Source organism: Phocoena sinus, chromosome 3 (genome assembly GCF_008692025.1).
Source record: "Phocoena sinus isolate mPhoSin1 chromosome 3, mPhoSin1.pri, whole genome shotgun sequence".
Classification (NCBI taxonomy): Eukaryota; Metazoa; Chordata; class Mammalia; order Artiodactyla; family Phocoenidae; genus Phocoena; species Phocoena sinus.
Window position 1 is genome coordinate 402,703 of NC_045765.1, and position 23,297 is coordinate 425,999.

The 23,297-nt window shown below is 61.1% G+C and overlaps 2 protein-coding genes across 9 annotated transcripts in view; one reads left to right on the forward strand and one right to left on the reverse strand.

The window, feature by feature from the left end:
- Nucleotides 1-5,835, forward strand: part of HCN2 (hyperpolarization activated cyclic nucleotide gated potassium and sodium channel 2) — a 21,100-nt gene extending 15,265 nt beyond the window's left edge. Inside the window, exons 6-8 of the mRNA XM_032626162.1 lie at nt 2,487-2,727; nt 2,924-3,088; nt 4,452-5,835. Of these exons, the coding sequence (XP_032482053.1) occupies nt 2,487-2,727; nt 2,924-3,088; nt 4,452-5,194 (1,149 nt within the window). The 3' untranslated portion in view covers nt 5,195-5,835. The remainder of the gene's footprint in view (nt 1-2,486; nt 2,728-2,923; nt 3,089-4,451) is intronic.
- Nucleotides 1-19,054, reverse strand: part of POLRMT (RNA polymerase mitochondrial) — a 20,051-nt gene extending 997 nt beyond the window's left edge. The window contains exons 1-21 of one of the 8 annotated variants that reach the window (XM_032626159.1): nt 18,938-19,054; nt 18,340-18,438; nt 15,605-16,212; nt 13,269-13,399; nt 12,976-13,168; nt 11,561-11,710; nt 11,188-11,352; nt 10,942-11,097; nt 10,491-10,715; nt 9,482-10,288; nt 9,017-9,139; nt 8,593-8,715; nt 8,163-8,342; nt 7,842-7,928; nt 7,645-7,758; nt 7,493-7,545; nt 7,281-7,379; nt 6,472-6,544; nt 6,233-6,324; nt 6,096-6,157; nt 5,918-6,007 (exon numbers count right to left, since the gene is read on the reverse strand). In XM_032626159.1, the coding sequence (XP_032482050.1) occupies nt 5,958-6,007; nt 6,096-6,157; nt 6,233-6,324; nt 6,472-6,544; nt 7,281-7,379; nt 7,493-7,545; nt 7,645-7,758; nt 7,842-7,928; nt 8,163-8,342; nt 8,593-8,715; nt 9,017-9,139; nt 9,482-10,288; nt 10,491-10,715; nt 10,942-11,097; nt 11,188-11,352; nt 11,561-11,710; nt 12,976-13,168; nt 13,269-13,399; nt 15,605-16,212; nt 18,340-18,438; nt 18,938-19,025 (3,678 nt within the window). In that variant the 5' untranslated portion in view covers nt 19,026-19,054 and the 3' untranslated portion in view covers nt 5,918-5,957. Of the gene's footprint in view, nt 1-5,917; nt 6,008-6,095; nt 6,325-6,471; nt 6,545-7,255; nt 7,380-7,492; nt 7,546-7,644; nt 7,759-7,841; nt 8,343-8,592; nt 8,716-9,016; nt 9,140-9,481; nt 10,289-10,490; nt 10,716-10,941; nt 11,098-11,187; nt 11,353-11,560; nt 11,714-12,975; nt 13,169-13,268; nt 13,400-15,604; nt 16,213-18,235; nt 18,439-18,937 lie in introns of those variants that run through there. The other 7 variants (XM_032626158.1, XM_032626156.1, XM_032626155.1 and 4 more) reach the window with 7 other exon arrangements.
- Between the last annotated feature and the right edge of the window lie 4,243 nt (nt 19,055-23,297).

A 23,297-nucleotide genomic window follows, 5' to 3' on the forward strand; every position in this document is an offset into this window, starting at 1 on the left:
CCTGTTATGCTTTGTGGGAGGAGCTCGCGGCACAGGGCAGAGTCGAGGGTGGGGTCGGGGCCCTGCCGGTCTGTCCAGATTCCCCTCCGAGGGCGCCACGAGGGAGACGGTCCCAAAACGCCCAGGTGAGAGGTGCACCCCTCAGGAGCGGTTCTCTTATTTTCCTGCCATCAGGGGCTTACTTGCATTTCTTTCTGTAAACTGTTCATAACTTTTGCTTGTTTTCCTACAGAACTTTTGGTCTTTTTGTTTTTATTATTTTTTAAAGATTGGGAGCGATTTATTCATTTATTTATGTACGGCTGCGTTGGGTCTTCGATGCTGCATGCGGACTTTCTCTAGTTGCGGCGAGCGGGCTTCTCACTGCGGTGGCTTCTCTTGTTGCAGAGCATGGGCTCTAGGCACGCGGGCTTCAGCAGTTGTGGCTCTCGGGTTTAGCTGCTCCGTGGCCTGTGGGATCTTGCCGGACCAGGGCTCGAACCCGTGTCGCCTGCATCGGCAGGCGGATTCTTAATGACTGCACCACCAGGGAGGTCCCCGGCCGTTTTATCTTTAAAACTTGCTTACTGTGGTTTTATTCCCCCACGTGTGGCATTTTTATGCCCTGTACGTCAGGTGCTGCATGTATGCTTGCTGTACACAGTAAGTGTTCAATGTGTGCTTGTGTAACAGAGCGAGTGTTACAGTGTTCGGTGTTTGGCAGCAGGTGCACAACACCTGACTGCTGTACACAGTAGGTTCTCAATATCTACTCTCTGCGGACATCAGGCACACGATACATGCTCGCTGTATACAGCAGGCGCACAATACCTGCTTGCTGTACACACCCAGGCTTCGGAGGAATCTGCCCACGTTTTCTTCTAATACTTGTAGAGTTTCATTATTGGCATGTAGACCCCCCTATGCCTTTGGAATTTATCGTGGAATCTGGCGTGAGGAAGGGATCCGGTCTTACCTGCTGTGTGGGGCTGAACCATCTGGCTCTGCGCCGAGACTTGGTGGGGGAGGGGCACCTTAAGCTGAAGTTCCCTCCTGCTTGGGTCTATTTCTGGACTTTTCATCTGTCCCATCGGCCTGTCTGCTCTGTGTGCGCCAAACCCACTCTGCATCGCAGAGGTTTGCAATGTGCTTCGGTGTCTCAGAGGGTGAGTTCCCCCTCCCTGCTTGTCTTTGTCACGGGCTTCCCGCTACTTCTGCTCATTTGTTCTAAATGCACTTGACTAGCCCCGGTTATCGAGAAGCGAGCCGGGCGGCATTTCCACAGGGCTCTGTGTCCTGTATCCCTGCCCAGGGAGAATGGGTGTCTTCCGTCTCGAAGATGGTGAGCAGCGCTCTCTAAGGACACAATGTGTTCAAGGCTCTTCTGTGCCTCTGGGAGGGTTTTCAACGTTTCCCCATATAGATTTGGCCATGTCTTGGTAAACTCGTGCCATGGCATCTTACTTAGCTCTTTATGTGGGTGGAAATGGGGTCTTCTCATCCATTACGTCTTCTTCGAAGTGCCTTTCGTTTGCCTGTACAAAAGCTGTGGATTTTTTATTTAATTAATTAATTTATTTTTGGCTGTGTTGGGTCTTTGCTGCTGCACGCAGACTTTCTCTAGTTGAGGCAAGCAGGGTCTACTCTGTGCGGTGCACAGGCTTCTCATTGCAGTGGCTTCTCTTGTTGCGGAGCATGGGCTCTAGGGCGCGCAGGCTTCAGTAGTTGTGGCATGCGGGCTCGGTAGTTGTGGCTCACGGGCTCTAGCGCACAGGCTCAGCAGTTGTGGCGCACGGGCTTAGCTGCTCCGCAGCATGTGGGATCCTCCCGGACCGGGGCACGAACCCGTGTCCCCTGCATTGGCAAGCGGACTCTTAACCACTGCGCCATCAGGGAAGCCCGATTTTCTTTGTAAGGTAAGCAAAGTGCCCCGTCATTAGGGCACACCCGATGGGTGGTCCATCAAGTGAAATCCCCACATGACCCCCACCCAGATCAAACATGGAGCATTTCCATCCCGCAGAAGCTTCTTTGCCAAGGATAACCGTCATCCTGACTTCTACCCCCGTGGATTCGTTTTAAGGCTCTTGGTTTTCATGTTGGTTTTTTTAACCACTTGCTATTCTGACAAATTTCCCTTGTTACAGTTTTCCATTGACTCTTTTGGGTTTTTCAGGCAATCCCATTAATACAGATAGTGAAGAGATAGCTTTACTTTTTCCTTTCCAATTCTTAACGTCTCTGAATGCTCTTCCGTGTCTAACTGCATCGGCCAGTATTGCCAACACAGAGTTCAACAGTAGAGGATCTTGGGAATCTTTTCTTGATCCTGTCTTTGGTGGCAAAACCTCCAGTGTTTGCCTATTAAGATGCTGGCTTTCAGGCTAACGTGTTGTTAAATCCCTTTCACAAACCGAAGGTCTGAGAGGTGCAGCAGTCCCAAAGGTAGGGTGCGATGGAGGAGCGGGTGTGCGCCCTGCCGTCACCCCCGCCTCCCACCCCTACAGGAGATCGTCAACTTCAACTGCCGGAAGCTGGTGGCCTCGATGCCACTGTTTGCCAACGCCGACCCCAACTTCGTCACGGCCATGCTGACCAAGCTCAAGTTCGAGGTCTTCCAGCCGGGTGACTACATCATCCGTGAGGGCACCGTTGGCAAGAAGATGTACTTCATCCAGCATGGGGTGGTCAGTGTGCTCACCAAGGGCAACAAGGAGATGAAGCTGTCCGACGGCTCCTACTTCGGGGGTGAGCGTCTGTGGGCAGGGGTGCTGGCGGCAGACGGAGTTCAGGGTGGGGAACCCGAGCAGCAGGAAGGCCCTGGGGCAGTGGGGGGGGGGGGCGGGGCTGGACCGCTCTGCTGGCTGGGAGGGCCCTGGGGACAGCTGGCTTGGGCCGCTGGGTGTGGCCCAGCAGTGAGGACGCTGCCCCTGGCTGCACGCAGAGATCTGCCTGCTGACGCGGGGCCGGCGCACGGCGAGCGTGCGGGCTGACACCTACTGCCGCCTCTACTCGCTGAGCGTGGACAACTTCAACGAGGTGCTGGAGGAGTACCCCATGATGCGGCGGGCCTTCGAGACGGTCGCCATCGACCGGCTGGACCGCATCGGTGAGTGGGCCCGGCGGTCAGCCTCGGTGGCTGTCGGGGGGCCGCCTGAGGAGCGGGGTGGCACGGCCCAGCTGACCCTCAGGGCCCCTTCTGACCCCCGGACCAGATTCCTTGACCCACTTTCTCCCTTGGCCAGACACGGCCCCGGTTTCCCAAGGATGGGGAAATGGGTGTTTCTGCTCCCTAGGCAAATGTTTGAGCACCTACTGTGTGCCGGGAGGTGTAGATGTGGCCCACGAGGCTGACGTGGTGGCTACCCTCAGGCTTGTCACAGAGGAGGGGATGTCCTCGTGACTCCAAGTGGAGACCCAGATGGGTAGGCGTTGCCGGTAGAAAGACAGAGGCATGTTCTGGGAATGGAGACACCACGTGCCAAGGCCCTGAGGTGGGAAAGAGGCCTGGAGTCCAGGGACTCAGGGAAGCTGGGAGGGAGGCGGGCACCAGGCACGTGAGGCCACAGGGCTGTAGAGGAAGGCGCTTGGGCTGTAGGTCAGAAGCACTGGGGAGCCATGGATGATCCCAGGCAGGGGAGGACCTGATCAGATGTGCACTTTACGAGGGTGGGCATATGGAGGAATCTGGTGGCCTGGCCTGTGTGTGTGTGTGGTGGGGGGGGGGGGTGGCTTTGGGTAAAGGGAGAGGTGGCCGGGCAGGGGGAACCTTAGAAATGGCTAAGGACTTGCCGAAGACTAGAGCAGGATTCAGAGAGGTAGAGGCCCTTGGTGCTATGTGTGGGAATAAAGACAGCGAATGGCTGGAGAAGCAAAATGGGGTGCGGTAGGGAAGAGTTGTTAAGACTTCCCAGGACGCAGAAAGCACTCAACATGTTTATATTATGAGAGGCGCTTAAAATTTTGCTCTGTACGGTATCTGCTTCGACGTGTTTGCTATATACAGTAAGCACTCGACCCATGCTGGCTACGTACACGGCAGGCATTCAGCATGCCGCCCGTGTACAGGCAGGAGTCTGCGTGTGCTGCGTGGCACAGTAAGCGTCTGGTACCTGCGTGGTGTACACAGCAGGTGCACAATACATGCTTGCTGTATACGGGAAGTGCTCCACGCATGCCAGCAGGATTCGGGTGTCATACTTGCTTTGTGTGTGAAGCAGGTGCGTGACGTGTTTGTTTGCTACACACAAAGGTGCCTGATTCGTGCTTGCTGTGTACGGTAGGTGTACTAGTTCAGCTTCCTATACACAGCAGACGCTTGGCGTGTTTGCTGTGTGCAGGACGGGCTCCATCCGTGCTGGCTGTACCGAGCAGGCACTCGGATGCAGGCCTACTGCACGCAGAAGGCGCGCCACACGTGTGTGCGGCGCACGGCAGCAGGCGACTCTGACGCGCCCCCTCCCCTAAACCAGGCAAGAAGAACTCGATCCTGCTGCACAAGGTGCAGCACGACCTCCACTCGGGCGTGTTCAACAACCAGGAGAACGCCATCATCCAAGAGATCGTCAAGTACGACCGCGAGATGGCGCAGCAGGCCGAGCTGGGCCAGCGCGTCGGCCTCTTCCCGCCGCCGCCGCCGCCGCCGCCGCCGCCGCCGCAGGGCGCCTCGGCCATTGCCACGCTGCAGCAGGCCGTGGCCATGAGCTTCTGCCCGCAGGTGGCGCACCCGCTCGTCGGGCCCCTGGCGCTCGGTTCGCCGCGCCTCGTGCACCGCTTGCCCCCCGGGCCCGCGCCCGCTGCCGCCTCGCCCGGGCCCGCGCCTGCTGCCAGCCCCCCGGGCGCGCCCTCCAGCCCCCGGGCACCGCGGACCTCGCCCTATGGCGGCGTGCCTGGCTCACCTGCTGCGCCCTGCGCTGGGCCCGCGCTGCCCGCGCGCCGCCTGAGCCGCGCCTCGCGCCCGCTGTCCGCCTCGCAGCCCTCGCTGCCCCACGGCGCACCTGGCCCCGGCCCCGGTCCCGGAGCCTCGGTGCGCCCGGCCAGCAGCTCCACGCCGCGCCTGGGGCCGGGGCCTGGGCCTGCGCCTGCGCCCGCCGCCCGAGCCGCAGCGCCCAGCCCGGACCGCAGGGACTCGGCCTCGCCCTCACCCTCACCCGGCGCCACCGGCGGACCCGACCCGCTGGACTCCGCGCGCTCACGCCTCTCGTCCAACTTGTGACCCTTGCGCGCCGCCCTGTGGCCCAGCCAGGCCGGGGCGGGGCTGTCACTCAGACCAAAGCCATGCCGTTGCGCAGCCCGGGCCGCCCGCCCCAGAAGCCATAGAGGAGACGTAGGTAGTTGTAGTCGGACGGGCGACCCGGGCCGGCGGGACACCCCCGCCGAGCCACCCATCGCCCCGAGCCCACCCACATCGCCCCTGCCCCCGGCGGCCCCGCGCGGGCGAGGGGGCTCCCTTCACCTCGGTGCCTCAGTTCCCCCAACTGTGAAGCGGGGACAGGCCGGCCGGGGCCAAGGGGAGAGGGCCGTGGAGCCCCGCCCGCGCCCGCCCCCGCCCTCGCCCTCCAATGAGGATCTGTTTTTAAGTGCAATACTCAGCCCGCCGGCTTCCCGCTGCCCCCATCGCGCTCACGCAATAACCAGCCCGGTCCCTGTCCACGCGCGTCCGCGGTGACCACCCCAGAGTGGGCACATACCACTCCCTCCAGCACCCCAGCGTGGGGGCGAGGCTGGGGGGGGGGGTCCCTGCCGTCATGGCGAATGTACTGACGAGCCGAGGCAGCAGCGCCCACCGCGCCCCCCACGCCCCACTAAGCCCCACGCCCCCATTCCGCGCAATAAACGACAGCATTGGCGCCCAGCCTGCCGCGTATGATCGCTCTGCCTGGACCCAGCGCGCAGCCCGCCCCTCCCCGAGGCGAGCAGCCCCCACGTGATGACAGACCTTTATTCACACTAAGGTACAGGGAGGCGGCATGGGCCAGTCAGCTGAAGAAGTACGTGGAGTGCTTCACCTGCTCCAGGTTGAATGTCCCTGCGGAGCAGAGCAGAAGGCTGGGGGCGGGCCCTGGGGAAGGCCCCGCCCCCAGCCCGGTGAGGGGCCGTCCAGCCCCGGGCCTCACCTGTCTTGGGCACAGACAGCAGCGTGTCCGTCAGCCTGGAGACCCAGATGCTCTTGGAGGTCCTGAGGGCAAAGGCCGGGTGGGGGTAAGGCTGGGGAGGGAGCGGCCTCTGCGGTGCTGGGCTGGGGGGGCCTCACCTGGGGTCAGAGCAGAACCGCTCGATCAGGAACCTGGACAGGTTGTGGAGAATGGGCTGGCTGTGCAGACGGACGAACTGCTCGCGACAGACCTGCGACGGGGGGGTGGGGGTGGGGGGGCGTCAGCAGCCAGGAACCAGGCCCGAGGGGCAGGGGGACCGGGCTTCCCAGGTCAGGAGGGGATGAGGTCGGGGGCGCGAGAGCCGGGGGTGTCCGCCCTCGTGGGGGTGGGCCTGCACCTGGTTCATGACCGCAACGTCAGCGGCGTGGGTCCAGAAGCAGTCGTGCACCGAGACGAAGGTCAGGCCCTTCCTGCGGCAGCAGTGAGGGGCCCCCGTGGAGAGGCCACGCCTTGAGGTCCCCTCCCTCACAGTCCACACCCCACCGCCGCCCAGCACTGGCCCAGCTCTCACCTCAAGCCCCTCCCCACCGCTCAGCCGGGGGGGGCCCACTGTCCAGTGACGCCCACTCTCCCCTCGCCCCTCACCCCCGCACACTCCAGCAGCTGTCTGTGCGCCACACGTGCCCCTCAGCAGGCAAGTGACAAGTTCTCCTCTTAGGAAGGAGCCTCTTTGCCACCCTACCCCCAGCTGCCACCCAACTGATTCTCAGCTTCCCGTAGGGGACGGCTGAGGCTGGGCCCCCTTCCACCACAGGGCTCCATCCCAGGGGTCCCCGAGCCACCCCAGGGGGGCACAGGAAGAACACAGAACTCCCACAGCGGTCTGGCTCAGTGCGGCCACACACCCCCCACAGGAGCAGCCGTTTCTAACAGAACCGCGAGAAACTAGACACCCTCTGCCTGCCCTGGCAGGTGCACCCACGTCAAGAGCAGGCCACACAGCAGGCTGGGCCCGCGGACCCTCCGACGGCCAGCTGCACACTTGGAGTCCCTCCCCTGCCCGGTCAGCCGCGTCCCAACCCCTCCCTGCCTCGAGGCCTGTCGCCTCCAGGGCACCAGGTCCCCCAGACCCCCACAGCTTCGGCCCTCGCCCGACCCCATCTCCAGCGGGCGGCACCCACCGCGGGGTCCCCAGCCCGGGTGCACCTGTAGCAGTGCAGGGCCGTGAGCATCATGTGCGAGGAGTCCAGTGAGTGGATGAAGTTGGGCGGGAAGCCGTTCTTCTGCTTCAGCGTGTTGGGCTTCCTGGGGGCAGGGTGCAAGGTGGGGGACGCTGGAGCCTCAGCCCGGCCCGGCCCAACCCCAGCGGCCTCCCGGCCCAGGCGCCCCGGCCCCGCCCCCCCACCCTGTGCACTCACTGGCTGGTGTCCACGCTGCTGCTGAAGGTGAGGCTCTGGAGCCCGCCTTTGATCTGCAGGGTAGGGGCGGTAGGGGCAGGGGCGTTGAGTCCTGCCTGGCGCGGCTGGAGGGGGGGGGGCAGGGGCGGGGCGGTGGGGGTGGCCGCACATACCATGACCTTGGAGTCTCGGTGGTAGGGCTGGATGATGGGGATGCCCAGGGGCGTGACCCACTCCACAGCCGAGCCCGTGTGGGAGATGAGCCGGGCGCTCTCGGTCAGCCAGCGCTGCAGGGACGGACACCGGGCTCAGGGGGGCCGGGTCTGGGGAGCCACGGCCGACGGGGGGGAGGGGGAGGATGAGGCCTCACCTGGATGGACCGGGTGCCCGAGAACATCTCCTGCAGGCTGTTGAACACCTGGCGCACGAGGTAGTGAGAAGCCTCCCACACGAAGTCCTGGGGAGAGGGCGAGGGGAGGGCGTGGGCGGGGCCCAGGTTCCCTCTACTACGCCTGATGGCCCTGGGCCAGTGACCTCGCGCACTCTGAGGGGGTGGGCTCGCTCCCATGGGCCCCGCTGGAGGACCCCACGGTGGGCAGAGACAAGACCCTGTGTCAGGACCGCCTGCTGCCCAGTGGCCACCTGCTACAGGACAGCGGCCGGCAGGACCTGGAGTCTCGGCCCCGCGCACCTGGGGGAAGTCGTGGATCTCCCGGAGGCGCTTCTCGATCTGCAGGCGGCCCCCGTAGCGGGTGACCCCGTACACTACGGTCATCACCGTCTGCTTGACCACCTTGCGGCTGATGAAACCCTCCAGCACCTGGGCTACCTGCACACCCTGTTCGGCGTCCTGCCTGCGGAACACCTCCACCTGTTGGAGCAGGGGTCAGTCAGTGGGCGGGGCCCTGCCCACCCAGAAGCCTCCCACCCCGAGGCTCCTTCTCTTCCCGCGGACCTCACCACTGCCCCCTCTGACACGTTCCCCAGGAACCCTGCCTGACTGCCGGGTCACCTGACAGTTGGCGGCCGTGGCAGTGGGGTCCACAGCACCCAGATGTTCGACAGACAGACCCGGGTGGGTCTGGGGGATAAGAGCAAGCGGGGGCGGGGTGGGTGCGCACCTGTGCAGCCACCTCACTGTACACGTCCTGCGGCAGGTCCGAGGGCAACAGGTTGACGGAGGCGGCCCCCACGCTGTCCCGGCCCAGGGCGGCGTAGTGCTGCAGGCCGTTACAGGAGCCGTCCTGGGTGAGGGGTGGAAGAGTGAGGCGCAGGGGGCGAGGGGCGGGGCAAGGCGAGCTCCAGGCTTCCCCAGCTCCCTCACAGCGAGCTCCCTGGACCTCCCACAGAGCGGAACCGAGGCACAGAAAGGGGGGGCGGCGTGCCTGCACAAGCTGCTCACCGTGGGAACACCAGCCGGCGCAGAGTGGGATGGCCAGGTGCCAGACACCCGAGCCATCCCCCGGCACCTCAGCCCGAGCGAGACACCTTCGGCAGGGGCCCACAAGGGCAGGGCGTGCTCCACGCCAGAGTCCCCCAGCTCACCTGGTGAACTGGGAAGTGGGAGACGTAGGCGGTGGGGTCGGGGGCACGCACCGCCCGGGCAACCTCCATGCAGCAGGCCAGGGCTTGCCAGGGCTCATCCGCTTCCATCCACCACTTGCGGCCCTGCAGGAGGCAGCGGGCTGGGTGAGGCCAGGCCTGGTGGGGTCAGAGCCAGCCTGGGGGCACTTCCTGGGCGGGTCCAGGTGTCGTGGGGGCAGGCGTGGAGAGAGAACAGCAGTGATAGACCAGGGAGGGGCCAGCCTGGAGGGAGGCCTATTGTGGCACGGGAGGCCGCTGATGGCCCAGGACAGAGGGAAAGACAAGCAGAAAGAAGGCTGCCTGAGAAGAAGCAGGGGGTGGGGGGTGCCTGCATGGGTCTGAGGTGGGTGCCGCGGTGGCCAGGAGAGCCAGACGGTCAGGGGTCAGGGGTCAGGGCCCAGCTGCTGTCCTCCCCACGCCACCCACCGTCATGGGCCGGTCCGCCGAGTCCAGGATGTCCTCCATCAGCTCGTCCGCATAGTCCCGGCGTGCCTGCAGCGACTCGCGCTTCTTGAGCCCCGTGAGGTTGACCAGGTGGATCTTGAGCCAGTTGAGGCCGTGGGGGCCGAGCGGGCGGCCCTGGGCGAACTCCAGCAGTGCGCGGGCCAGGTCGCTGCCCAGGTGGTTGAAATGCGGCGAGCAGGGATAGGTCCGGCCGCGGAAGTCCATGTTGTGCGGCAGCCAGAAGACACGGTGCCGCAGGTGCTGGGCCAGCGACAGGCGGTACAGGGCATCGGCGCGCAGGCTCTGCATCTCCCGTGCCACCTTCAGGCGCCGGGCCAGCTCCCGCCGCATCTCAGCCTTTTCAGCGGGCGAGACCTCGGGCAGCAAGCAGCGCTTGGGAGCCTGACGGCCCTCGGGTGGCCGGGGGGCCTCGGAGGGCGGGGCGGGCACACCCAGGCGAGGGCAGCCCTTGTCAGTGAAGAGCTCCAGCACCAGGTCCAGCACGCGCCCGTTGACCCGCCAGGCACAGTTGCCCAGCTGGGTGAGGGCATCCAGGGCGCCGTGCAGCTCGGCCGGCGGGCAGCGCTCCAGCAGGAGCTGGTGCTGCTGGCTGCCCTCCACTGAGCGCATCATCTTGGTGGGGCTCAGCAGAAAGGCGCCCGAGTGGGGCGACGTCCAGGGCAGTGGCGGGCACAGCATGGGCACGTCCGTCGACTCAAAGGTCAGTGTGCGCTCTGCCGCCGTCTCCAGCAGCTGCGTGAAGGCCGGGTGAGGCTTCAGGATCCCGATCTGGGGGCGGGGCAGGCAGAGAAGGTCAGGGGGCTGCCCCAAAGGCAGTGGAGGAGGGCCCTGGGGTCCCCTCAGATGCCCCGACCCTGAGACCAGGTCTGGGGCCACAGCAGAATTCCGGCAGGATCCCACCATGGCCCAGGGGCCCTGCACCACCCAGAGCCCGCGGCCTCCTCGCACGCCCATCCCCACAGTGGCCCACCTGGCGGAAGCTGCGGAAGGAGTACACGTGGTAGAGCACAGGGATGAGTGTGCCAGGGCTCCGGGGCGCTGCCAGGCTGCTGGGCATCTGCGCGGCCCGCACCAGCACCTCCGCCAGCTGCTTGCCCAGCTGCACCACCACTGACATGGGCCAGGGCTGCTCGTGGGGGGCCTCAGGCACCCCCAGTGCCTCCCAATGCTGCCGCGGCAGGCACGGTTCCGCCACCTGCGAGCGGGAGGGTGGCTCAGGGGGATGAGAGTCTGGGTGCAGAGCCGGAGACCCCCACCCACCCCCAGGGAGGGGCGAGCTGACTGCTATCCCAGGGTTAGGTGAGGAAAATGAGGTGGAGTCTGGGGGCAAATCCAGCTGCCTCAGGAAAGGGGAGAGGAGAGAGGGGAGGGGACCTCCGCTCGACGCCTGGGTTTCCCCACCCAGGCTCCCTGGGCCTCACCTGGGTGTCGGAGGCCAGCAGGTGCAGGTACTTGGAGTAGCGCTGCTCCAGTTCCTGCACCTCGTTTCTGAGCTGCTTCCTCTTGAAGACGCGCAGACCCAGCTCGTGTGCCAGGAAGAGAAGTGACTCTCCCTGCGCGGGCAGCGCCTGCAGGGTCTGGAGGGCAGCGAGCACCATGAGCCCCGCGCTCCGCGTGGAACCCGCAGGCACGCCCGCAGCAGCCCCTCCCCCCGGCCCCGCGCGCACCTGCAGCAGCACCCTCACAATCTCCTTCTCGCTGAGCAGGCACAGGTACGGGAAGAGTGAGAGGCGGCCTTCTCGAGCAGCGTGGGCCTCGCTCTCCTTGGTCTCTTGCAGCTCCCGGTACAGCGCCGTCCTCCATCGGGTGCGCAGGCCTGCCAGGGTCTTCCGCTGGGGGGAGGGTGTACACAAGGAGTCATCACCGTGCCCACCCAACCCTGCAGCCTGCGAGGCCCCAGCCCTATGCCTGGCAGTGCCTGGCTCAGTGGGGGTGGGGGGGTGGGGGGGTGGTTGCCGTGCAGCCGGCCTCCCCCACGCGACCCTGCCCAGGCAGGGGACGCCCCGCTCGGCCGGAGCGGACCACCCCCCAGCCCCTTACCGCATGCAGGACCTCCTTGGTCAGCAGTGGAACCTTCTCCACGGACTCCACGGTGATGGTGGTGGCCATCTCCACGCGAAGCTGCTGTTGGAAGAGGCCCTGCAGCTCCTTCAGGGACAAGTGCAGCCTTGGGTAGGACACAGCGGGATCCTGCTGGTGGCAACAGGCTGGTGGTGAGGTCCCGGTGCCTGACCTCTCGACCTGAGTCCCCCAGGGTTCCATCCACACCCGAGGTCAAGAAGAGCAGCTGCCCACCGTACACACGCAAGGACCCCCACCCGCCCCCCTGGCAGAATCACAGTCATTTTCCCAAGTCTCCTGAAAATCATCCATCCTTAACGCCGCGGGGAGAGCAGGGCCCAGGATAGTAAGACAACGATGCTGGTGTGACAGCATCTGCCGGCCTTGCCAGGCGGGCAGGATGCCCAGGAAGACAGTGCGAGTCCCCGGATGCTGCCGTTTTCTCTTTAAACTTGCAACTGTGTGAACGTGCGACCCTTCCAGAAATAGATAAATTAAAAGTAGCGAAACCCAACACACACACTGAGAATCCAAAACATACATCCACACAAAGACCTGTCCACAGCCACAGCAGCATGGTTCACGATGTTTAAAAGCTAGAAACGACCAAAGTGTCCGTCAACAGATGATAAACACAACGTGGTCCCTCCACACACGGGAACATCACTCAACCCTGAGAAGGGGTGAAGGCCCTGACACTCGCTACAGCGTGGATAGACCCTGAGGACACCATGCTCAGTGAGAGAAGCCACACACAGAAGGACACCCAGGGTGTGATTCCACTGATGGGAAACGTCCAGAACAGGTCGATCCACAGACACAGAGTTAGTGGCTAGTGGTTGTCAGGGGCTGGCGGGGGGGGGGGGGGGGGGGGGGGCGGGGGTTGGGGGGGAATGGGGACTGACTGCTGATGGGGACGGGCTTCCTTTCGGGATGATGGAATGTTCTGGAATTACATAGAGATCAATATACTAAAAAAAAAAAAAAATACTGAATTACACTTTAAAAGGTGAACTGTAGAATAGGAGAATTACGTCCCAGTAAAAAGAAAAAACCCAGTGCCTCAAGGTGTCATGCTCTACTCCACCCTGGGAGGTGGGTGTGGCCTCGCCCGCTGCCTGCCGCCTGCGGAGTCAGCTGTCCAGTCTTAGGGAGGGCACACAGGCCCTGCGACACCCCGACGCTCGGCCCACGGCTGCATCGCCACGTGGAAACCGAGGACAGTGCGGCATGGGCCCCCCCACAGCAGCCTCCCTCCCGCCAGCATGGGGGTGGGTGGGGCCGACCCCGCCAGGAGAGACGGGAAGGGGCCGAGGCACCCGGAGATGACAACACCCCCCCCCGCCCCCCGCCCCCCACCCCCGGCAGGTGCCAGGCCACAGGCCCCAGCTCACCTTGGCGTAGATCTCCCGGAGCAGCGGCGAGGTGTTGACCTGGGGCGGGGGCACGGGCGGCCGCGGGGGGGTGAAGGTGGGCTTGGCCTTGCGCACGGCCCGCAGGAGCTCAGCCCGCTCCTCGGCGCTCAGCGGCACAGCCGTGAAGAGCCCCTGCAGCTGTAGCCCGTCCTGCGCCATCTGCTTCAGGCACCTGCAGGGCACACACACCCGGCTCACAGCGCCAGTGCCCGGGGAGCCCCAGGGATCCCAGCCCCCAGCTCAGCCAGGCCACCCTACACCAACCCACCCACCTTCGGATGGTACCAGCATCCTGGTCCAGGCGCCCCATGCACTGCAGGGCAGCCGCATAGGACTGCAGGTCTGGGGCGAGGCCGGCGTCTTTCAGCATGAAGAACACGTACGTCAGCTCTTTGAAGGAGCCCTGGGGGAACCAAGCGGGGTGAGGGCCTGCGGGGGGGCCGGGTGTGGGCGGGAGGGAGGCCCCAGCTCGGCCCACAGTGCTCCCTGCTGCCCGCCCACTCCTCTACCCAGTTTCCCGGCGACCGGGCCTCCTTCCTCCACACAGGCCTCCCCGCTAACTTCCCCTGTGGTTTCTCCTCCAGCCCACTGGTGGCTCAGGAGAGATGCCACAGACCCTTCCAGAGAGAGGCATTCCCAGCACCCCGCCATGTGTCCTGCACCCTGTCTGACAGGTGCTGCCACCCCAGACCACGTGCCAGCAACTGGGTCCTAGGTGCTTGCCTGCACGGCCCGGGGTGGGGGGCAGGAAGCGGGGGCTGCTCAGTCCGGTAGTCACCAACCACAGCAGCCACTTAGTTTAAATTAAATACTTGCTTCAACAGCGACAGGAGCTGGAGCAGGTGAGGAACCCTGGCAACGTCACAGAAAGGCCTACCGGACGCTGCTGGTCCAGATGCAGCCCATCTATCCTACCTCTAAACACTCACAGCAGGAGGACTTCCCTGGTGGCGCGGTGGTTAAGGATCCTCCTGCCAACGCAGGGGACACGGGTTCGAGCCCTGGTCCAGGAGGATCCCACGTGCCGCGGAGCAACTAAGCCCGTGTGCCACAACTACTGAGCCTGCGCTCTAGAGCCCGCGAGCCACAACTAAGACCTGATGCAGCCAAATAAATAAATAAAAAGTGGAAACAACTTTTATGAAAAAAAAGAAAAAAAAAACTCACAGTAACGTCACCACCACCACGGAAACATGCATTCGAACCTTCACAGTGTTAAACACACACATACATGGGGTTGGAGCCCTGGATTACAGCCCTCACTCCTCCCAAGATGGGAAACCCAAGGGTCAGAGGGAAGGGAGGGGTGTGGCCACGGGGAGCACGTGGCAGAACGGGACTAAACTCAGGTCTGGGTGGCAGCCAGGCCTGCCGGACATAGGCTGGCTGCCTAGGGCCCCCAAAACTCACATCCACCTGGAACCTCAGAAAAGGGCCTTATTTGGAAACCGGGTCCCTGCAGGTGCAGGGTGCAGTTAGGATGAGGTCAGTTAGATGAGGTCAGGTGCAGTTAGGATGAGGTCACACTGCAGGAGGCCGTGTGACCACTGAGGCAGAGATCAGAGGGACGCAGTCACAGCCCAAGGGACAGCGCGGACCCAGGAGCTGGCAGAGGCACGAAGCCCCCTCCCCTGGAGCCTCCAGAGGGAGTGGGGCCCTGCCATGCCCTGACCTCGGACGTCTGGCCGCTGGGACTAAAAGAAAACAAACTTCTGCTACTTTAAGCCTCCCAGTTTGTGTTCATTTGCTCGGCAGCCCCAGGAAGCTCATCTAATCAGAAATATGCTGCCGTAACAGGACGCTTTGTTGGGGGGACGGCGGAGGCCAGAAACCTGGGAAGGCAGACTAACTCCTGGAACTGAGTGCCCTCCTGCAAAGACAATGCAGGCAAGAAGCCCCCCGTGGCTGTCGCTGTGGAGGCCTTCGGAGCCTCCCAGCGCTATCAGGCAGCTCTGGGCCGCGTTCTGTGCGTGAGTCAGCTCAGCGAAGTCCCCGCCACCAACGTGCCTTAGCGAGTTGCACCTGTGTCTTCACACAACTGTTTCCCTCGTTTGCCTGGCACTAACGCTTTCCCTGCTGCTCCTCAAATGAGGTCGCAGACCCACGGGAGGGAGGGTGTTGGGGAAGTTTTCACAGCAAGGGCGCTTAAGCAACACTCCTAAGCAGCCACAGGTCAGAGGAGAAATCGCAGGTGAAAACAGAAGACGTGGGAGAGGGAAGCAGCTAAAGTTGTTCCCAGAGGGAAATTCACAGCTGTGAATGTCCGCATTAAAAAGAAGGATCCCACCTAGGAAACTCGAGACAAGAACAAGCCAGATGGAAAGCACTGAGGTCACAGCCCCAGGGAGGGTCTGCAGCGCCCCTCGCACCAGAGCCGTGGTCAAGTAACCAGGAGGAAATGCTCTGAACCAGAGCACAGCTTCGTTTTCACACTTTGCTTTGAAGGCCACGTGTGACTCATAATCGACAAGCCTGAAGAATTATTAAAACAAGAAAAGACAAAGGCCTGAGCCCTGGGGCTAAAAGACAAGGGTTCAAATCTAAGTGCCCCCAAGTTGGCTTCTGCCTCTGACCCCAGGGCACTCGCTCCCTGGGCCCAGTCACTCACCTGGCGAGCCCAGCCGAGCATGACCATGTTGTACATGGAGAGCGTGAGCAGCCGCTGCTGCTGGGACTTGCTGTGGTGGGTGACCAGCACGTGGTGGGCCAGGGGCAGGTGGCCCGTGAGCAGGCAGCACTCAAAGAAGGACAGGAGCCTCTGCCGCTGGCCCTCCAGCCGCGACTCGGGGCCTCTGTCCGCCGGAGCTGCCGCCGCCTCGCTGCTCAGCCTGTGTGGGGCCTCCTGCAGCAGCTGTGCCAGCTGCTCCTCCCACGGGCTCCGGGGTGCCCCCTGCTCCCAGTGCTGCAGCTGGCTCGCTAGCTTCCTGCTCAGCAGCCGGGGCTCCAGGCGCAGCTGCTTTTGCCAGGCCCCCTTCTCCACACGCTTCTGCAGCTTCCCCTCCAGCCGCTGCTTGCGCTTCTCCATCAGCTGCTGATCGCTGTCCAGTTTCTGCGCCCAGCGGCTGCTGAGTGTGGCGGCGGCCCCCTTGGCCCCGGCCTGGGCCTGCCTGGGTGGCTGGGCGCCGCCAGCCTCCGGGGCTCGAGCCACGGCCACCCTCTTCACCGTCACCTCTGCCACGCCCTCGGCCTGCAGCTGCCGCACCCGCGCCTTGAGCACTATGGGGCAGAGGGCGAGACGTCAGGGGACCCCTTTGCCCAGGAGGCGAGAGACCTCAGCCCCATGTGTCTGCTGACCACCGCCAACGTCCCTAGACTTACCTCGTTGGCCACGCACGCCCCGCCCACCCAACCAGCACCCATCCACCCGAGCCACTCAAACCCAACGTCCCGAACAGGCTCCCGGTGTTGCCCACAACCTGCCTCTCTGCGTCTTCCCCCACCCCACCAAGCTCCGTCCTTCCCAGCCTGACCAAAAGTCACAGGTCGTCTGCGACTCTCCCCCTCTACATGCAGCCCGTGAGCGCCTCCTCAGGGCTCTGCCTTCAAAATCCACCCGGGTGCCGGTGCCTCCCTGCCCCTCCCACCCCCACTCCATCCATAATGGCCTCAGGGCCTTTGCACGTGCCATTACCCCCACACCCCACCACCCCACACAGACAATTCACAGCCCGCCGCTGCCCTGTGCCACTTCATGGACAGTCAGCTCTCAGGACCTGGGGCAGTTCTGTTCTACAGAGTTTCAGGCCACTGAGCTGGTGAACAGGGAACCACCACTCCCAGGCAAACACGGGGCTCCTGAGAGCCCGCGGTCATATTTCCACCAACAGGTCCACACATAACACCGTTCTGTGAGTTCTCATCTGAGATATCTTATTTCCTATGTATTGCTAATTCACTAACATTGAACTCACAGCCAACACTCCTACAACTCACCCCTCAACAAAGCTTGTCGAACATGCAGATTTTCTACAAAAGGCACGTCACAGCCCCGTTGAGCTGAGGAAACTAGACAGCACCCCAGCACCAGGTCTGGGGCCATTTTAAACTGCAGAAACACCAACGAATAGCACAAACTGCAAAAACGTCGCACCAGATACACCCTGAAAAGGATGCCTGTTGACAGGGCGTCGCCCGGCTCCACCTCAGCTGGGAAGGTGTGCATCGGCTTTGGGGTTACAAGTTCAGCTGGTAGGAGACTTTGCAAACACAGAATCCGCGAACGTGAGGACCAAGGGTATCCATCTCCTGCCTGCGCCTGTCTCACTACAACATCGGTCCCAGAGAGAGCTGGCCCAGAGCAGAAACACAGGCGCGGCCCTAGCCTCAGTATCCGGAGACTCGGCAGACCCTTTCTGCACGTGTGGGAGAGTGTCCGGCGGCAAAGCGTCGGGCAGGACACGAGGCAGAAGCAGGATGTGGGCACAGGTTTCCCTTGGAGGCAGCCGCATCCAAGCCACCTGGGGGGTGACCCAGGACAGGCAGGTGCAAAGCTCCTGATGCCAGAAGCCGAGGAGGTAGGCAAAGGCCTGGAGGTCTACGGCCCTCAGTGGGGGCCTGGAGATTATTCTGTGAGAGAGGAAACAGTTGGACGGTTCAAGGCTGGGGAGTGAGATGAAGTGATTCAGATTTCCAGACCCTGGGCTTAGCTTTAAAATAATGAGATGGGTGAGAAACGAAAGAAGGTTGCTCTCGAAGCCCGTGGAACCTGTGGCTTCACATCTGCGTGTTTGGGGTTTTCTGAAATTAGGTGTTATTTTTCAAAGCCTCCCCCACCCCACTCCTGGCTGCTGGACACACACTGGACGAGGAACAGGAGGGGAAGCAGGAGGCACTGGACATCTAGGAGGGAGACGACAGTGAGGCGGCGAGAAGGACAGATGCCCCCCCACTTGCTACAGAGGCCGCCAGGACCTGGCTGTCTGTCCCAGGCGACAAGGACCACGAGTAGACCCCATCATGCGCCCAAGCCCAGGAAGCTGAGCCAGGACCACTGAGCTTGGTCATGTCACAGCTCAAAGCCCAGCTCTGCACATGCAGCGGTGGGTGGCCTTGAGCCAGTCTCTCCAGCCACAGATCTGGGCCTCCACTGTCTCATCTGGAAAGGGGGAGCCCCTGCTGGGACGAGGGGACTACAAGAGCTCGCTGTGTACAGCACTCGCTTCACCGTGGGAGCCCTCGGACCACCAGAGAGCGGGACCCCATGAGTCACCCCACCTTACAGACTGACATCCCTTCTCACCGGGGTCCCTGTGGGGAACCAGGGAGGCGGCTCCAAGCAGCGCTGCCGACGGGGGGACAGCGAGGAAGGGGCTTCAGGCCCCAAACCTCGGGGGTCAGGCTCACCCTCCAGCAGCTCGGCATGGCCCCAGTCCTTCCGGCGGTCCTGCTCACAAGGGCTGGCAGTCGAGCTCCTCTTACGGCTCCAGACGCCACCAAGGGCCCCTGCAGGAGAGACCAGGGAGGCTGAAGGAGGCGGGCATCAGGGGTGGGGGAGGGAGGGCCCTGACAGGGGCAAAGGAACCCTAAAGGCAGTGGGAACTGTCAGCGGTCACCGGTCTCACACTGGAAAGAAACTAACAGGACAAAAGTGAAGGGGACACCACGGGCAAAGGAAAAAAGAAAACTGGGGCGTGGGGTGGAGGATAAAAGGTTCGTCGAACTAAGGCACAGACAATTCAAAGGTTAAAAACCCTAAACCGTAAATAGTGGGTCATGGGGCTCCAAAAGAAATCAAGGGTCGAAGATCAAAGTGCCCCGCCGACCCCTGTCCGGAGAGTGGGCCAAGGGCGAGTGAAAGCGGGGTCGAGTCACTGGGTTTCCCAGAACTCCCAAGAGCAAAGGGCAAGGGTCGGAGGAAGCTGGATTCCGAGGGTCGAGAAGCCAAAGGTCACGGCCGCGGGTGGGGGGGCAGGGCAGCGGTTCCGGGACTCCCCTTCATTACCTTCCTCGGCCAGGAGGCCGGGGGATCCCGCCGGCCACAGGGCCCTCCCGAACCCCGCCGCGCCGCGGCCCCAGCGTACAGCTGACATGCCGCCAGCACGCGGAACCACCGCGCCGTCGCAACGCACATGCGCCGCCCGCGCCCGCCGGGAGTTGTAGTCCTATGGCCTACGGCGGCCGCGAAGGGACCACTCGCCTGGAGAGCGCGGGAGGAACCACAATTCCCAGGGGGCATCGGGGCGCCGGAGGCCGGGGGGGGGGGCATGCGACGGTGGTGCCCGCTGATTGGCTGTTCCCTGTCGAGGCGGGGCGGGACAGAGCCGTTGCTTGGGCAACACTGCGAGAATCTAAGCCATCTTTGGGAGGACCCGGAACCTGGGTTTTGTTGTTGTTGTTGTTGTTTAAGGAATAGTCGCCAAATAATTAGGACAGCGTTCTGCAATTTAGAGATTCCTATCCGCGATCTTCATTGATCCAAAGATAGCTCTGGGGAGGGAACTATTACTATCTCCGGTTTATTGTGGAGGAAGCTGAGGTTCAGAGAGGTCAATCAGGTTCCCCAAAGACACACAGCACGAATGTCAGAGAGACTGGAATGAAGGCCTACATCCGTCTGATTCAAAGCCGCAGAGCCAACGGTCAGCTGGGTCATTGTGTTTCCTGGACATTTCCCTCATTCACTCTTTCTGGCCTCAGTTTACCCACTAGTTCCCAAGGCCAGGGACGGAGTGGGGCAGAGAGCGCAGACTCACCTCTAACTAAGTTGACTTGATGACAAGTGGAATGAAATAATGCCTGGAGCATCTCAGCCCTGGTCTCCAGGGAGATCCCACTCAGGAGTAAGCAGGGCCAGAACTTTAGAATCAGACCTGGAAGGCATGCCTCACCTTATCGTTCAGTTGGGGAAACTGAGGTCAGGGGAGGGAGCGTCTTCTCTGGGATCGGCTGGTATGTGAAGGGTGAGAATAGGCACACATGGTGTAACTGCGCTCCAGGCAGCAATCAAAGTGAGTACAAAGGCCTGAGAGACAGGAAAGTTGGAATTGGAGCAGTGTTTGGGAGAGAGGAAGCAGAGACAAAGGTGGAAGGGTGCTCAGGGGCCAGACCACGGTGGGCCTTAGGGGCCTCAGCTCAAGCTGCCACCTGTCCCCAGTTGCTCAGACTTCAGTCTCCCCACTACCCAGAGTGGAGGCCGGACTTGTACTCTGGAAGGGCCAGACTCCTAGGTCTGGACGCCTCTCACCAGCACATTCCAGACGCAGCTGCCCACGCAGGGCTGTGCACTGTGATGCCACCAGCTGGGAATGTTTTCAACAGACAGCAGCATCCTCCCGAAACAGCCCCAATCCACCCCAAGATGCCCTGGGGTACCGTGACCTCAGACCTGGCTCATATCTAGGGTTTCCTTCCTGGCCTGGTGGGGGAGGGGGTCACTGAATCAGCTGGCCCTGGCTCCCCCAAGACCTAGAGACATCCCCTCGTATCCCTGCAGTCTGGCAGAGCCAGGAGCCTGGACTGGAAGCCAAGACTTCTGAATTATTTTGCCTCAGTTTCCTCTTTTACTCTCTGGGACATCAGATTCCCTAAACCAGTATCTCCCCAAGAGCTGGATCCTGGATCTTGGCGGTGAGGAAGCCATTCTCCTTTCAGTCCCTGCTCAAACACAGGCGGTCTCGATTGTTGCCACCTGCGTGTTACCCCGTCTCAGCTCCCAGGCTGGGGTCCTGCCAATCGGAGACTTTTGTCACAGGGTCTCTTCTCTTTGTATTTCTTCTTACAGCTTATTGTCAATGTGTCAACGTATGGCACTGGTTTTCCACTCCTGACGGGGATATCAAATTTCCTTGTAAAACTTAAGCATGAAAATACGAATAACACACGAGACAAGTGGAGACAGATGTCCTTAAGAGGGAGTCATGGCATCGAGGCGTTGGGGTTTGGGCAAGACTGTGTTTCAGAAGCTGTTCGCGTGTGCTGGGTTCTTCCCCAAAACTTTTCACCCAAATTGAACCAAGAGACGATCAGGTGAGCTTAGGCTGTGAGACATTCTGTGAGACTTCAGAAGTGCTGGGGGGAGGGGAGGGATAAACTGGGAGACTGGGATGGACACACACACACTACCATACATAAAATAGAAAACTAGTAAGGACCTACCATGTAGCACAGGGAACTCTACTCAGTACTCTGTAATGACCTATACGGGAAAATAATCTAGAAAAGAGTGGATATATGTATATGCATAGCTGATTCAGTTTGCTCTACACCTGAAACTAACACAGTATTGTAAATCAATTATACTCCAAGAAAAAATTAATAATAATAAAAAAAAGGAGACGTGTTGAGGAAGGCAAGGAATGCTCTCTAAATGGAAAGACACAGCATCAGATTCTGGGGGCCACCATAACAAACGACCACAAACTTGGTGCCTAACAGCAGAAATTAATTCTCTCATATTTCTGGAGACAAGACATCCAAAATTAGTATCACGAGGATGAAATCAGGGTGTGGACAGAGCCGTGCCCCATCTGGAGGCTCCCGGGGAGGGTCCTTACTGCCTCTTCCAGCTTCTGGGGCTCCAGGCGTCCTGGGCTTGTGGCCACGTCCCTCTCATCTCTGCCTTCGCCTTCACGTGGCCTCTCCTCCGTGTCTGTGTCTCTCATAAGGGTACTTGTGACTGCATTTAGGGCCCCTAGGATGATCTCATTTGAAAATCTTAATGTAATGGCAGCTGCCAAGACTCTTTATCCAAATAAGGTCAGATTCACATGTTCTGGGGATTAGAATGTGGACACGTTTGTGGGTCTTTATTCAGCCAATCACAGAGACAAAGGGAGAACAGAAGGCACTGCATGTGCCCTACCCAGGTTTGGCATGAGAAAAAAATGTATTCAAGGACATAACGGTGACAAGAGGGGGCATTTGAGCGTGGATGAGGGATGAGGTTGCCGCTTGGCTATGACGGAGGACCTTGACATTAGAAGACTCGTCCGGGAATTCCCTGGCGGTCCAGTGGTTAAGACCCTCGATTTCACTGCCAAGGGTCTGGGTTCGATCCCTGGTCGGTGAAATGTGATCCCCAGCCGCATGGCACAGCCAAAGGAAAAAAAAAAAAAAACTAGTCCGACCATTTCTGAGGCTGCCTCTCAAATACTCACGTACATAAAAAGACCACACGTGTGTATTTTTCAGGTAGAACATGAACAGTGCACACATCAAGAATACAGTTCACGGGACTTCCCTGGCGGTCCAGTGGTTAAGACTCTGCATATCCAATGCAGGGGGCGCGGTTCCATCCCTGGTCAGGGAACTAAGATCCCACAGGCCGCGTGGGAGCAGCCAAAAAAAAAAGAAAGAAAGAATACAGTTCAATTAATTTTCCAGGACACAGGGGTGTTCCAAAGAACACCCAGCCCCTGAAACCCCCTCATGTCCCCTATCATTGCCCCTGAGGGTGACACCCATCGGACAGTGCACACCATGGGTTGGTTTTCCAGAATGTCCCATAGATGGACATCTATTGTGTCTAACTGCTTCTCCTCATTCTGTCTCATTCATCCACATTGTTGTGTATTCAGTGGGTTACTCTTCTTCATGGCTGCATAGTACTCCCCGGTGAGTTTGCTGCAGTGTATTTACCCATCCTCCAGCTGACAGAAATCAAAAATAATATGTAGAACCGGGGACTCCCGCAACAGGGCGTTAATTGTGCTGTTCTCACAACTTGTCTGTAGGCTTGACGTCTTCCAGAAAACCACAGGGAGATACCTCTGTACCCAACTAGGATGGCTGCAGTCAAAACGATGGCCAATCACAGCTGCTGGTGAAGAGGTGGGAACACTGGAGCACCCGTGCACAGCTGGTGAGAATGTGAGATGGGGCAGCTGTTGTGGAAGACGTTCTGGCAGCTCCTCAAAAAGCCAACCGGGCTTCCCTGGTGGCACAGTGGTTGGGAGTCTGCCTGCCGACGCAGGGGACACGGGTTCGTGCCCTGGTCCGGGAGGATCCCACATGCCGCGGAGCGGCTGGGCCCGTGAGCCATGGCCGCTGAGCCTGCGTATCCGGAGCCTGTGCTCCGCAACGGGAGAGACCACAACAGTGAGAAAAAAAAAAAAAAAAAAAGCCAAACCATAGAATCACCATGTGACCCAGCAGTTCCACTCTTGGGTATACACATGAGAGAAATGGCGACTTATGTTCACACTTAAACTCGTACACGTCCGCAGTAGCATGATTCACGACAGCCAAAAGGCAGCAACCACCACGTGTCCAGCAATGGATGATGGGTAAACAGAATATGGTCCCTCCACACATGGGGGCATCACTCAGCCATGCGAAGGGGTGAAGCGTTGACACTTGATACA